The sequence below is a fragment of the Tiliqua scincoides genome, chromosome 2, assembly GCF_035046505.1.
Source record: "Tiliqua scincoides isolate rTilSci1 chromosome 2, rTilSci1.hap2, whole genome shotgun sequence".
NCBI classification, from domain to species: domain Eukaryota; kingdom Metazoa; phylum Chordata; class Lepidosauria; order Squamata; family Scincidae; genus Tiliqua; species Tiliqua scincoides.
This window is the reverse complement of record NC_089822.1, coordinates 265575550-265589645: the sequence shown is the minus strand read 5'-3', so window position 1 is coordinate 265589645 and position 14096 is coordinate 265575550. Positions and strand designations below refer to the sequence as shown.

The following is a 14096-nucleotide window of genomic DNA, read 5'->3' as shown; positions in this document are numbered from 1 at the left end:
TTAAGTGGTGGGAGAAGGAGAGGGAGGCAGCGAAGCGATCTGGGGGATCGCGTTGCTAAGGGGGGCAATGGGGGGGTGCTTGTGCCTTACTTTGCATAATGCTGGGCTGCAGCAAGCTGCAGGAGGTGCTTTGCGCTCACTTCTTTTGCAGGTTCCAAGCATTGGGGAGCGCTGTGCAGGGCTGCCTGCACCTCCTGCAGCCTGCTTCAAGCTTTGCATCATGCAAAGTAAGGCACAAGCACCCCCATTACCCCCCTTGGCAATGCTTTGCTGCCCTAGCCCCTCCCACACTAGAACTTACTGGGGGAGTAAAGCTCTCTCAAAGTTTGAGAAACCCTGCCCTAGAGGCTTTTTCTTAATGGCTCTCCCTGGCGGCGGCACCTTGAATCGCGGGAGATCCTGCAGGACTTGCGCAACATCATGCACAATTCAAGATGGCAGCACCTGGGAGAGTTGGGACTGCAGGGCACCACCAATGTTATAAGTTTGGGAACCACTGCCCTAAGGCGATCTGGAGCTTCTTTGGGTCTTCTTGGAGCTGTAGAATGCCAGGTATGCATAAGAACATAAGAACAGTCCCACTGGATCAGGCCATAGGCCCATCTAGTCCAGCTTCCTGTATCTCACAGCAGCCCACCAAATGCCCCAGGGAGCACACCTGATAACAAAAGACCTGCATCCTGATGCCCTCCCTTGCATCTGACATGGCCCATTTCTAAAATCATAAGGTTGCACATACACATCATGGCTTGTAACCCATAATGGATTTTTCCTCCAGAAACTTGGCCACTCCCCTTTTAAAGGCGTCCAGGCTAGACGCCATCACCACATCCTGCAGCAAGGAGTTCCATAGACCGACCACACGCTGAGTAAAGAAATATTTTCTTCCGTCTGTCCTAACCCTCCCAACACTCAATTTTAGTGGATGTCCCCTGGTTCTGGTGTTGTGTGAGAGTGTAAAGAGCATCTCTCTATCCATTTTATCCTTCCCATGCATAATTTATGCATAATTTCTCTGTGATCCCTGATCTCTGTGATCCCTGCTTGAACATTATCCACAGATCCCTGAGCTTTGGCCAGTACTAGGCCAAGCCCACATGCCCACATGTCCTTTTTGAGTCCTTTTTGACTGCACACTTACTAAATGTGGTCACTGCCTTAACATGGGCACAGCCCAAATATTTCAGGAGGCTCCAAGTTTGCTAGCAAAGCCTGAGCCCCTGCGCTGGGATGTCCCGCGTGTGCTTGCTTGATGCCTCCTCCTGATTATGCCAGAAGTGAAGGTAGAGAGAGAAATTCCCAACTCCAAGGAATATCTATGTGATGCCAGCCAAATAAGATGGGGCTAATTACAATCCTCTGCTGCTCAGCCAATTGGACTCCCAAGTCTTGCAGCCCAAGGTTCACACTGTTCTGTGAATCTTCAAAGAAAGAAAGCGGTTTTTTCAGGCCCTGAAAAAGGGGGTTCCTTCCATAGCTGTTTCTTCAGCATTGCCCTGGAGATCTGCCTCTTACCTGAGCAGGCTGCAGAGTTGCTGATTCTGCTCCATGCCAAAGAGGAGACTGTCTGGAATGTGGCCCTGAAGCCATCCCACTGCCTATGAAATAGACAAAGGTGATGGAAAGGCATTTGCTCTTGATGCCCTTTCTGTATTTCACTTCCCTGTGCAATTTGAAATCCTCTTCCTATTTGATCCATCACTCTGGTTCTGATCCAGAAACGCCTGAGTGGGGTAAACCTCGCAAGGCTTGATCTATTTTCATCTAACTTTCCTTCTGCCCTTATGTCTCTTTCCTCCCGTCTCTGCCTACAGCCAGGAAATCTCCTCCCAAAACACGCTTCTGCAAAGCCCTTCCAGGCCCACCAAAAGACCTGCCTTCCTCACTACATTTCTCACTGCCTTGGCTACATCCTTCTGCTGCTGCTTTTCAGCATGCAAGGCAGGTGCATTATTGAATCCAGGTGCCCTCCTGGATGCCACTTACAGAAGTGGGATCATGTGAACTGATGGGGGGACCTAGATTTGGAGATGCAGGGGAGCTCACCCTGCTTTGTACCCCTCAAATCACTTTCCTGGGAGTAAGCCCCACTAAACACAATAGGACTTCTGAGTAAATTTACATAGGAAAGTGCTGCAACTCTCTAAAGAACACTCTACTGCTTCTGGACCAGGCGCAGATGCTGGAAGGACCCTTTTCTGTTGCAGTATGATTCAGTTGATATGATGATATGATATGATTTATATCTCACCTGCCTCTGTTAAAACCAAGCACAGAGAAGCTTACAACAGGTCCAAGCAGTGAAAGGTCATGTTCAATATATGGAATGGTTCAAAAATAAACCCATCTAAGACTAGCAGCTCCAAAACACACCACAGTTTAGCATGCAGTTGGGAGGGGGGTTGTCCCATTTTGTCTTCTCTCATCCCCTCCCACTCTCTCTGCACTGGTTGGGCTCTGAGCCTGGGCTCCTCTTCCCACCTGGGGGCTTCTCTCCCACCCCATCTTTTCCTCTCCCTTCCTTTCCTCCCTCTTCTGCCTGGGACTCCCTCTTTCCCCAGCCGGCTTTGGACTCACCACCAGATCCCAGAAGGGGCTGCAGACCACATCCATGTGGCCAGGAGAAGCAAAGGAAAGGGGGAGGACAGGAAGTGACCTCATTCCCTTCCCCCTTCCCTGTTTGCCCCTCTAGGAATCTGCAGTCACCACTTTTAACCCTTACAGGGCATCCCTAAAGAAAACCAGGACTGGCTCTTTGCAGGTGAATTGGACCCCCCAAATTCACCTGGAGGCGTATCAGCTCCCCCTCTTTCTCCCCCCAGACAAAAAAGCAGCATCAGAAGCAATGCGCCTGGTCCAGGTTCTGTGAGCATCTCACTTGGGTTCCAAGGGCAGGACTAGAACTGGGGGGTGGAAACTGCAGAGAAGCGGATGTCAGCCAGACATGGGGAAGAAGGTCCTACCTGTACTGACTGTCGGGCACCGGATCAGTCTGCCTCATGTAGTTCTGGACTCTCCCTTGCTGGAGGTTTGTACACAGAAGCCAGATGGTCTCCTGTTAGTGATGCTGTAGTTGCCTGCCCAGAGGAGGGGGTTGGACTAGATGACCTCTAAGAAGCCTCCCAACTCTGACTTTCTGTTGCTTCTCATTCTAACTGTGCTCACCGCAGCATCAAGGAACATCTTAGCATCATCCATCAGCAGGTGGAATTTCCAGGTTCCAAACTTCAGTCCCACATGCATCCCTTTCACACGGTTTTTCGAAGCATGTCTTGCAGCTTCACCTCCCAGTGGAGCAGGAGGATGAGTTAAACCTGCCAGAAGACCCTGGACATCAAGCACAATCTCTGTACACCCGATCCTTTCCCTTTGCCAGAGGCAGGAGGTGGGGCAGCAGCACACCCACTTTGCCTCCCTTTTTCTCTGCCTTGCTGGGAGGACAGACCAGGCAGAGTGCTCCAGTCCTGGGAGAACTCATTTCCCACCTGGAAACCACTTGGCCAGTGGTTCCCAAAATGTGAAGCCTGGCTCTCCAGGGAGCTGCAGAAACCAGCCATGGAATCCTTGTGAAAAACCTGCCATCCTATAGGATTGTAGCTCTAATAGGGCCACAGCCAGTGGCCCAGTAGGTCAAGAGAGCCGGCAGTCGAAAAAGTTTGGGAACCACTGGGCTTGGGGTCAACAATACAGAGTCTGGTTGTGCTTGTGTTTCATTAAGAGCAGCAGAGGAGCTTTTCATCTGATGCTAATAACTCCACGCTTTGTTAAGGGGGACAGAACGCCTATAAACCTCTGGCCCCTGGCAGCAGGTCGGTGAGGGGTGCCCTCTTCTGTCCCTCCACTTTCCTCTACCGCTGCTCCTCCTCCTCCAGTTCCCTGGATTGGAAAAGAGGAACTGTGATGATCTTCACCACCACACTCCTATCTTCTCAGGCAGTCAAACTCAGTACTGTACCTGAAAAACCCCTACTCAAAAAAAAAAAAAAAAAACCCAAGCAGAGAAACCACAGCACATTAGTCCAAAACTGGAAGCAGGCACTGTGACTCAAACCTGAAAAGGGGCCTCTGACCATCAGCTTAGGACAGCATGTTTGTTATACAAAGATAAGCACTACTGACCCCAAGGAAGTCCAAGGGATGAACAAAACACTGCCACTATCTACAGAGCTTGCAGAACAAACTTTGCATAACCACCCCTTCAGAACAAGTTGCTCTAACCTGCACATAAAGAATTGAAACATTTTGACCATAGAATGTACTTTAGAAAACACCAAGTTCATTATGTAAGCATGATGCAAGTTCCTATAGATAATTTACTAAGTTCCCCTCTCCCCTCCCCTGTTGAAACTATGCTATAAACATGTAACCAATTCTGGTCTTAGTTGTCCGTCATGCCTTTGTGGTGGACCCGTTTGCAAATGTAGTAAAAGCTTTTTCCGAAGCCCTTTGAATTCTCCTGTCCTGTTAGTTTGCCTCTCCGTCATCCATTGTATACTGGGAACAGTACAGTACTGTCAACTCTGGCCAGCAGCAACTCTCAGGGGACTGAGGCAAAACATATTCACTGCCCTACTTGGGGTGCCAGCGATTGAACTCAGGCAAACTCAGGGCCCTTCCTCAATGGCCTCTGAGGTCCTTCTCATTTGAGCAAAAAGATCATTCCCCTCCTATACTCCTTGTGCACTCCGTGAAACTCGAAGATTATGATGCCTCCAAGAGAGTGTACAGCACATAGAGCAACTGTTTCTACTTACAAGAGAAAGAGTGGTCCTATGTACCATATACTCTCTTGGAGACATCCTACTCTGGGTTTCACAGCAGTACACATTAAGGAAGGGAATCAGCTCCTTCTCACTCAAGTGAGCATGAAGGAGATCATTCCCGCTTAAATTGGGGGCAGGCTGGAGGCAGCAGAAGCAGGCGTGTAGTGAAAGGCACCCTGAAGCTCTTTTCCGTGTGCTGCTGATCAGGTGGCTGGATGGGCTGGCACTGCTGGTGGGCCAAAGGGGACCCCCTAGCTCAACACCCTGCCTACTGTGGCTCAGTTAGAGGCAAGGGGAAACTTTCCCCCTTACCCCAGGGACAGCTGCAGCGGCTCCAATGGGTCTACTCGGATCTGCACCACCTGAGGAGTTTGCACAGATCCAAGCAGAACAGAGCAATCAGGAGCCGCTCCATGCTGCCTGGGGAATAGGGGCTAGGATCTGACATAACTGCCAGTTCCTGGCCCTGTCTCCCACTCCCTGCCTGCCCACCTACCGCCCTCCTGCCTCCTCCCTGCCCTCCGCCTGCCCCCCCCCAACCCCTGAGCTGGCTGAGCGTGGACCTACCATCTCCTGCCACCATGGAGGTTGGATTTGGCCTAGATGGGCCTATGGCCTGATCCAGTAGGGCTCTTCTTATGTTCTTAAGGCCTTTCCAGTGCACCTCCATGCACTGGCACCTCCATGCACTGTCACGGCTTACTTCCATGGAGGTGCAAATGTGCTTTACGGCATGTTTGCAACCCTCCCAGGCTGGCGCATGGGATTTGTGCCAGCCTAGGGCACAGTTAGGATTGCACCATTAATGTAATCTTATTTTCAATATATTAGGCGTTATAAAAATCCCTCAGTAGTCTTGTAAATATCTAAGAACAATATTTGTGTAGCAAGATGACCCCCCAGTGCCAGCTTCCAGAGCAGGTAGCTGCCAGGAGCCAGCAGGTATGAGTGGTCCATGCTGGTGTCCCTACCAGTCGAAGCCAGAACAGAATTCAGATGCCCTGCTGTGGGCATTCTTCCAAAAATGAGTGTTGCTGCCTCCACAGGGGCGCAATGCGGGTGTCAGGAGACTCAGAGGTCATGGCAAAGCCTGAGCCCCTGTGATGGGAGGGCATGTGGGTGCCTGCTTGATGCCTCTTCCCAATTATTCTACATGTGTGATCAGAGAGAACTCCTGACACCAAAGAATATGTCAGATGCAAGGGAGGGCACCAGGATGAGATCTCTTGTTATCAGGTGTGCCCCCTGGGGCATTTGGTGTGCCGCTGTGAGATACAGGAAGCTGGACTAGATGGGCCTATGGCCTGATCCAGTGGGGCTCTTCTTATGTTCTTAAAGCCTTTCCAGTCCCACCAAAAGACCTTCTTTTCTCGCTACAGATTCTGCCTGGGTTCCTCCACCTCCTGTTTTTCCTCCATCAAGCCCAGTCCAGAAGAATGAAACAGAACAGCCTCCAAGGACGGTGCCTTATTGATTCCCAATGATGTCTGTAACTGGGATCACAAGAGCTAATGAGGGGAAGCCCTGATTTGGTGATGAAAGGGGTGTAGGGGAGTGGATGGTGAAGGGTTCCCTGCTCTGTCCTCCTTCATCCAAAAGAGATCAACTCTCTGGTCTTTCTAGATCAGGCTGGGATGTTGCAAGGACACTCTTCAGCTGCAAATCCAGATCTCTCTCTCTCACCATTTCTATCCCACCTCTCTCAATTAGAACCAGGAACATGGAAGCTTTTAACAGCTCCCAACAATAAAACTCAGTATTAAATATACTGCACACTATGGCTCAAAAACAAAAGACATTTAAAAAGCAATAGGAGCCCTCACAGCATAAATAATCTCCTCATTCCCTCCTGTATTTACTCCTAATGCCCACCTGGATGAACTAACTTCTGAACATAGAGGAAGCCCTCTGGTCTTGTCCCTCCTGAGGTATTACATAGGACAGGCATTTTCAACCATTGAGCCAGGACACATTGGTGTGCTGTGTGTGGTCCCCAAGTGTGTCACAAGAATTTGGGGAAAGGTCACTTATTAGTAGGGCCAATGGGGGATGTGAGCCCCCCACTGGCAGCATGGCGTGCCTTGTCAATTGTCAAAGGTGCGCTGTGACAATTTTAGTGCCTTGTCAGTGTGCTGTGAGATGAAAAAGGTTGAAAATTGCTGACATAGGGTAAGTACCATCAAACTTAAAGTTTTCCCAAACAGAGCCCTCAACTCCCAGGCTGGATGGGAGGCACACCTGCTCTCCCTCTTGCCCTCCAGGCCAGAAAAGTAGCATCTGAAGCAACTCTTGTGGCCCACATTCTGTGGGCATCTCGCTTTGGCACTGAGGGCAGGACTAGAACCAAGGGGTGGATACTGCAGAGAAGCATCTTTCAGTCAGACATGGGGAATAATGTGCTGCCTATATGGACTGTCAGGGACAGGTTGGTGTAACACTCATTAACTTTATTTAAAAAAAACAAAAAACATTTTACAGTACAGGTGATGCAACAAATCAGTAACCAGCAAAAAAACAGTGGCCAACTTGATGATACAGACACAACAGAATAAGAGTTCTAGTATTGGCTGTAATACATAGAAATGAGAGCTAACTTATGGTTCTACTAACATCATGGTTCCTTGCGATGTCAGAATAACACCCCATTGGCTCTCCGAACAATCAGTCTCACTGGTACGTTTTGAGTTAAGGAAAGCCACTTTTAATAACAAAGCAAGGCTGAAACTCCTCCTATGGCTTTTCATGTGAATGAAGATTTTTCCTCTGATTGGAGGTGTTTTCACCCTCAAAGCACTGATGTAGTTTTTATCCTGTGTACATAGCTTGATGTGCCTTAAGGCTTATCAATGGCAAAAGCTTTCACCACACCAATCATTTAAATGGTTTCTGTCTGGTGTAAATTACTTCATGAGAAGTAAGATTTGAAGACTGACAGAAGCACTTACCACACTCAATGCATTTTTATGGTTTCTCCCCTGTGTGTATTCTTAGATGTGATGCCAGGGGTGAGCTCTTATTGAAGCTCTTTCCACACTCCAAGCATTTAAAGGGTTTCTCCCCTGTATGGGTTCTTTGATGAACAGTCAGATTTGATCTCTTACTGAAGCTCTTCCCACATGCCAAGCATTTATGTGGCTTCTCTCCTTTGTGTATCCTTAGATGCGCAGTCAGGCTTGAGCTCTGGCTGAAGTTATTTGCACACTCCAAGCATTTATATGCTTGTTCCAAGGGAACAGGTAGCAAATGACACAGGTCCCTGTGTCAGACCTGAGTTGGGCCTAAAATGACTCATAGAATCTCCTTTAAGGGATGGGAAGTTTCTAAAGAGACAAAGCTCAAGGGAAGGGGCTATGGCTCTGGGGCAGAGCAGCTGTTTTGCATGCAGAAGATCCCAGGATCAATCTCTGGCAGCACTTCAAGATGTAAGTTCCCCCAGAAACCCTGGAGAGCCTCTGCCATCAGTGTAGAAAGTACTGAGCTAGAAGGACCAGGACCAAGCTGTCTCACCATAAGGCAGCTTCCCATGTTCAATCCTGGTGTTTCTGTAGTTGGGATCCTGTGGCTTTGTAAGCTACATAACACAGAGTAACTGTAAAGCACTGGTCCATCAATGAACGTCTCAGAAGTGAATGGACAGCCACCTCCAACTATCTACTTGCTTCTATTACGCCTCCTACCACTTCCTGAAGGAACAGGAAGAGCAGAAGAGAAAAGCTGGAGGCACTTTCAGTCTACGGCTCAGCCAAGCTGCTACCACGGCTTGCAAGTGATGAGATCAGAATGGCAGAGATGTATTCTGCTGACTCACCCTAAACACTGCATCATATCCCAGAGGGGAGGAGAGTTTCCAATGTGGTGGAGGGTCCCCATTCAACCCAGCACCCTCTGGGCCAAAGCTACTGCTGTGTTCAGAAGTCCTGCACATCAGCAAGTTACCCGCCAATTCCTCTTCTTCCTGGAGAAATGCATACTCCCCTCGTTCCAGCTGGGAAACGATGGCAGGTTTGGGAAATTTCTCTGAGAAGGAAAACAAGGAGATGAGTTACTCCAATTCACAAAATGTCACAGGTTTCCAAAGCCACCTGATCCTAGGCTGACCCCCCCCCACACACACACACACCAGAAGGACACAGAGGGGGACAGAAGCTCTTTGAACTCTCACACGTCAATGTGCTGCAGAAACAGCTGCATAGATCCCAAAGTGTCCATCTGGCTTGTGGGAGTGCAGGCTCACTGCTCATGAAACCTGGAATTAATCACTAGCTTGGGAACCAGATGTGGAGCTGAAACCAGTCACATTTCTGACATCCATCTCTCAGTACATGGAAAGGAAGCTGCAACCAGAAGGCCAACTGTCCCCCTCCTCCTCCTAATGCAACTCTCTATCTGCAAAGAGACTGGGAAGTTAGGCAAGCAGAGGAAGGGGGTGGCCTTCTGCTTTTTTATCCCTTCAGCAGGACTCTCATTGGAGTACCACACTTGTCCAGAGCAGCCATAGCTCAGTGGTAGAGAACCTGCTCTGCACGCAAGAGACCCCTGAATCCATCACTAGTAGAAGGATGGGCTGTGAAAAATTCCTGCAGAGCTGCAGTCAGTCAGTGTAGACATTACTGAGTTAGAAGCGTCGAGGGTGGCTTTCCTCTATCCCCGAAATCCATGAATACTTCCTCAAGAAAAGCTCAGGTCGGAAGAGCTACTTAAGGGCTAAGACATCCCCTTCGTTGACCTGGGCAAAAAGTCTCTTCCTGAACAAAGCGGTTTTTCATAATAAGGTATCAAGATCTGGGCACTAGAGAAAACCAAGTGAAGGATAACTCAAGCTGGCTGTTTCTCTGTTTGTTTTAGACCTGACAGGTTCAAACTGACAGGTTCCAAAGTCCTTTGTTGGCACCAGCACAGACCACGTCCAACATGGCATTAGCCACAAGCCCTGGAGGAGATCTGGTACAGGTTATGTGCCTCCTATGCTGGCCTCTTGGGAAAATAAAATATAATTTTATAAGTGTCTCTGGTAGCATCAGAATCAAGTGGAGGTAACAACACCCCCTTTAGGTGAGCATGATAAATTCACATTTCCATGGGGAGAGGACAAAAGTCAGGGAGACCACTCAAAATTCTTCCCCAGCACAACCTGGTTCTGGATAAGCCACCAATTAATGGAAAAGACATTCAATAATGCAGAGAAAGAAGAATGATGAGGAGTGAGAATTAGGATGAATGAGAACCAAGAGTAGTTTCAAGTGATCCAGTTGGCATGCTTGGCATATCCCAAAAGGAGATTTTGTATTTTTCACAATCAAGCTCTTTTTGTAGGGATTTAGGTGCTTTTATTCAGCTTCCAAGAGGGTAGCAGTCAGGCCAAGCTCAGCTCTGTAACAGCAAAGCACAGCAGGCATCTCCTGGACTTGTTCCAGTCCCACACACCCTATTTCTCTGGTAGAATAAGGGGGCATTCCTGACTCTTGGGGAAAGCCCCTCCCACAACCCACCAAATAATGGTTAAAAAAAAACTATGAAGGAGAATGACAAGGCATGACAAGCACTGTCAGTTACAAGTGGCTCATTTTCAGACCTGGTGTGCCCCAAACTGGGATTTGGTACTTTTCACAATTGTTTTCACAAATTTCACAAATGTCAATCCTCCCCAAGGAGCATCAGTCAGACCAAGCTCAGCTCTGCAATAGCAAGGCACAAGTTGCAGCCCCACACACCCCACCCCAATTCTGACAGTGGGAAACCAAAAGAACAGCAACTCATGCCTTTGTTTCTTACCCACTTGCTCCCGGTGTGGAAGGGATTGTCACTCCCGGATTGGCCTTTTCAGCCACACTAGACGCTGTGCCAGAACCACCTTTCAGAGCGCGATACCATAGTCTTTCGAGACTGAAGGTTGCCAATAATAAAAAGGGAGAAAGGACATCCTTACCCAGAGAGGCCACAATTCCATAATTTTCCAGCATGACTTCCCTGTACAGAGTCTTCTGGCCTCAATCCAGCAGAGCACACTCCTCTGCGCACAGCCACCTCCTCGAAGGACACCGGACTCTGGAAGGAGAAAGTGTCCACTGTTCAGAAATAATTTTGCTATAACCTCATCTGATCATACCTTTTTATTCACAACTTGGAAGGGGAAATTGTGGTGAGGAACTGGGCATTCCCCTGCAGTATTTCGGGTTACAAGCCATGATGTGTATGTGCCACCTCCTGATTTTAGAAATGGGCTATGCCAGATGCAAGGGAGGGCACCAGGATGCAGGTCTCTTGTTATCAGGTGTGCTCCCTGGGGCATTTGGTGGGCCCCCTGTGAGATACAGGAAGCTGGACTAGATGGGCCTATGGCCTGATCCAGTGGGGCTGTTCTTATGTTCTTAGTATTGTTTTTTTTAACAATATTTGACAATTGGGTATCCATTTTTCTTTTTCTGGTGCAAGAAATGCCAGCCCTGGAAAGCATGGGTTCCTGCAGGGAAACATGATCGTAGCTACAATATCAATGGCAAAACATGAGAATCAAGGCAACCTACTTATATGTAATGGAAAAGCAGTCCAGGCAATGTTGGCAGGCAACATGACTGACTTAGTATTGGCAACCTTCAGTCTCGAAAAACTATGGTATCGCGCTCTGAAAGGTGGTTCTGGCACAGCGTCTAGTGTGGCTGAAAAGGCCAATCCGGGAGTGACAATCCCTTCCACACCGGGAGCAAGTGCAGTCTGTCCCTGGTCTGTCTCCCTGGCTATGGGCCTTCCTTCTTTGCCTCTTAGCCTCAGACTGTTGGCCAAGTGTCTCTTCAAACTGGGAAAGGCCATGCTGCACAGCCTGCCTCCAAGCGGGCCGCTCAGAGGCCAGGGTTTCCCACTTGTTGAGGTCCATCCCTAAGGCCTTCAGATCCCTCTTGCAGATGTCCTTGTATCGCAGCTGTAGTCTACCTGTAGGGCGCTTTCCTTGCACGAGTTCTCCATAGAGGAGATCCTTTGGGATCCGGCCATCATCCATTCTCACGACATGACCAAGCCAACGCAGGCGTCTCTGTTTCAGCAGTGAATACATGCTAGGGATTCCAGCACGTTCCAGGACTGTGTTGTTTGGAACTTTGTCCTGCCAGGTGATGCCGAGGATGCGTCGGAGGCAGCGCATGTGGAAAGCGCTCAGTTTTCCATGACTGACTACAGTTAACATATATCAAGCTGTCCGAGGAAGAAAAACCAGCTACTGGAGCTGTTTCCAGGAGATTTGGAGCTCCTTTGGGTCATCCTGAGCTGCAAGATGCTGGCACAGGGATATAAGAATGGAATTGGTCTGTATTCTTCTATTCTCTAATAATATAGTCTGTATTTTTGTACATGCATATGTACAAAATCATACATATGTATATGTTCTTTTCAACTGTGTATTTACTATGGTTTCAAATGCTATGTCACTGGATTTAATCTTATTTTCAATATGTTAGGCATTATGGGCATCTTTTTGTATACTTGTAAAGATCTACAAACAATGTTTACGTGCGTGGGAAGGGAAATAGCCAGCCACCACCCCCCCAAGCCGCCTTCCAGAGTGGGTAGCTGTCAGAGGCCAGCAGGTGTGAGCAGCCCATGCTGGTGTCTCTGCCAACCCCTCTCTTCAAGCTAAGGCAGGATGCACATGGCCAGATGTGGACCTTTTTTGAAAGACAGATGTTGCTGCTTCAACAGCAGCAAAAGAGGGACACAGCCTGAGTATCTCATCAGACTCTGGCAAAGCCTGAAGCCCTATGATGGGCCAGCATGAGTATGTTTGCTTGATGCTCCTCCCCAAATTATGCCAGCTGTGAGCAAATGGCCAAGGAAAGCATCTTGGGTGGGGAGAAGGCAGAAGTTCTCTGAAAAGTGCCACAGGGCAATTAAAATGAATTCTAAGCTCAGTATTGGGGGTGACTTCAACTCCTGGAAGTGTGGGGAGAAAAAGCTCCCTGCTCCTCAATATGCTTGTCACTGTGATTGAGGGAACAGTTAGGAAGTGAAAGAGGCAGAGTGACAATATGTGACAACGTGTGATGCCATAGAAATAGTAATGGGGTCAATTAGAATATCCTGCTGGTCCACTGATTAGCATCCCAACTGTTGCACCCTGAAGGTGACACTCTGCTGAGCCAGTTCCTTGGATACCTTGCAGCAGCAGGAACCACAGGAAAGAAACAGGCTCTCTTACAACTAGGAAGAAGGAGAAGGAAGCATCGATTTATTTTCTCTTTCCTTCTGCCCCTCTGTCTCTCTTTCCTCCTTTCTCTGCCTGTCCAGTCACCTCACTCTCCTTCAGGAAATCTCCTTGCAAAACATGCTTCTGCAAAGCCTTTCCAGGGCCATCAAAAGACCTGTCTCCCCTGTTACATTTTCTGCCTCGGTTCTGTCCTTCTCCTGTTTTTGTTCCATCAAGCCCTGTCTACAAAAGTGAGACTTAGCAGCTTCCAAAGATGGAAGTCCTGTAACTGGGATCAGGAGAGCAGATGGGGGGGGGGCTCCAATGTGGAGATGCAGCGGGTGGGGACGGATTCTGATGCAGAGATGCAGAGGGGTGGAGGAGAGTTGGATGTAGAGGGTTCACCCTGCTTTGTACTGCTTGGTTCCTTAATCTGAAGAGAACAACACTCAGAGGAACTCTGGTCCTTCTGGATCAGGCTCAGGTGCTGGAAGGACCCTTTCCAGCTGTAATATCCATTCTTATTCTTACGATTTTTATACCCCACCTGTGTCTGTTAAAACCAGGCACCAGGAAGCTACCAACAGCGCTATGGAGTATAATGTAATATTAAATATATACAAATTAATATTAATATATACATATTAATATATACATATTAAGGTTTTTTTTTAAAGTACATACAAAAAACAATAGGAGCCCCCACTACATAAATAAGATCATTAAGGGCAGCAGTCCCCCAAACAGATAAAGTTTAGGATGCAATGGGAGGGGATGTCCCACTTGCTGTTTTCACTACCTTCTGCCTTCTCTTCACTGGCTGGGCTCAGCCTGAGCTCCAATCCCCATGTGGGGGCTCCTCTCTGACCCCTCACAGGAAAGAAGGGGGAGTGGCCAGGAAGTGCCTTTCACATTCATCCTGCCCCCTCACCTTTTCCCTCTAGGAATCTGCACTTGCCACTGTTAACCCTTTCAGGGTACCTCAGAAGGAAACCAAGGCTGGATCTTGGCAGGTGAACTGATTTGGGCCAGACATGAGGAGGAGCATCTGATCTGTACGGGCTGTCAGGCACTGGATCCGATTCCCTGCAGTTCCCACCCATTGCTTCAGCTCCTGCCTTCCCAGCCGAAGTCAGGAGCCTGCAGAACCTGGGCCACGT

The 14096-nt window shown here is 48.6% G+C and overlaps 1 protein-coding gene and 1 long non-coding RNA gene across 2 annotated transcripts in view; both read right to left on the bottom strand.

The window, feature by feature from the left end:
* Nucleotides 1-2609, bottom strand: part of LOC136640324 (zinc finger protein 721-like) — a 37368-nt gene extending 34759 nt beyond the window's left edge. The window contains exons 1-2 of the mRNA XM_066615367.1: nucleotides 2578-2609; nucleotides 1516-1598 (exon numbers count right to left, since the gene is read on the bottom strand). Of these exons, the coding sequence (XP_066471464.1) occupies nucleotides 1516-1590 (75 nt within the window). The 5' untranslated portion in view covers nucleotides 1591-1598; nucleotides 2578-2609. The remainder of the gene's footprint in view (nucleotides 1-1515; nucleotides 1599-2577) is intronic.
* Nucleotides 2610-7193: 4584 nt separating this feature from the next.
* Nucleotides 7194-13808, bottom strand: LOC136640543 (uncharacterized). Its single transcript, XR_010793801.1, has 3 exons — nucleotides 13736-13808; nucleotides 10690-10808; nucleotides 7194-8780 (listed from the first exon to the last, which is right to left on the bottom strand). It is a non-coding gene; the product is annotated as an uncharacterized lncRNA (long non-coding RNA).
* Nucleotides 13809-14096: the final 288 nt, after the last annotated feature.